Source organism: Kryptolebias marmoratus, linkage group LG19, assembly GCF_001649575.2.
Source record: "Kryptolebias marmoratus isolate JLee-2015 linkage group LG19, ASM164957v2, whole genome shotgun sequence".
Classification (NCBI taxonomy): Eukaryota; Metazoa; Chordata; class Actinopteri; order Cyprinodontiformes; family Rivulidae; genus Kryptolebias; species Kryptolebias marmoratus.
In genome coordinates, this window is record NC_051448.1 from 876,932 (window position 1) to 877,959 (window position 1,028).

The window sequence follows — 1,028 nt, forward strand, 5'->3', positions numbered from 1 at the left end:
CAGTTTCAGCAGATTTCAGCAGATTTCAGCAGTAACTATCTGAGTGTATTTTCTCAGGAAACGTTTTGTTCTCTAAATGGTCGGAACAGAACCCCTCTTCAAACGAGTTGGAATTTCCCTTTAGAGTCAGATTTAAACATTTATTTTACAACCAATTTAAGAGTTTTGCTTTCAAATTTTACATAAATTATAATTTTATTTAATTTTGAGCTACAAAACCAGAACCTCCGGCCTGGAACGGTTTTTTGGGTCCATATTCTGCACTGAGGTTCTGAAGTGGTACCGGTCCAAAGTCTGGTTGAAATGACAGATCATGAAAGCTTTCTTGACAAACAAATCAAAAGTCCTGGAGAGCACCGAGTCAGAACACCCTGTTTGGGTCAGAGCAGAACACCCAGGTCAGAGCAGAACTCCCGGGTCAGAGCGGAACTCCCGGGTCAGAGCAGAACTCGCTGCCGGGTCAGAGCAGAACCCCCCGGCCCGGCTCAGAACTCACCTGTCGGCGCTGAGAGCCGTCAGCGTGAACACGGACACGCCCACGGAGGTGAGCTGGATGACCGGGATGAGTTTGCACGCGGCCTCCCCGAACACCCACTCCTCGGAGAAGAAGCGGAAGGCGTCCACGGGCACGCAGGTGACGAGCAGCAGCAGGTCCCCCCCCGCCAGGCTGGAGATGAAGATGTTGGGCACGCTGTGCATGGCGCTGTTGGTGATGAAGATCCTCACCAGGGTGATGTTCCCCAGCAGCCCCACGGTGATGATGAGGATGTAGACCGTGGTCATGACGCAGCGCACCACCAGGTGCACCGTCTCCCCCCCTTCGGAGGAACCCCCCCACCAGTCGGGCTCCTCCGTGGAGTTCAGGGGGCTCACAGCCTCGTGGTCCGCAGGCTGAGCCGGGGGCAGGTTGAAGAGGAACTCATCATCCATGACCGGGGGAGAGGAGGGGAGAAGGGGGGAGTCCTCCGGCGCGCGGCGGAAGGAGAGGGGACCCGCTGCGCGTAACACCGGGAAAGGGGGGGGGGGGG

General features: G+C 56.0%; 1 protein-coding gene across 1 annotated transcript in view; it reads right to left on the bottom strand.

The window, feature by feature from the left end:
- Window positions 1-993, bottom strand: part of nmbr (neuromedin B receptor) — a 22,595-nt gene extending 21,602 nt beyond the window's left edge. The window contains exon 1 of the mRNA XM_037981452.1: window positions 497-993. Within this exon, the coding sequence (XP_037837380.1) occupies window positions 497-930 (434 nt within the window). The 5' untranslated portion in view covers window positions 931-993. The remainder of the gene's footprint in view (window positions 1-496) is intronic.
- Between the last annotated feature and the right edge of the window lie 35 nt (window positions 994-1,028).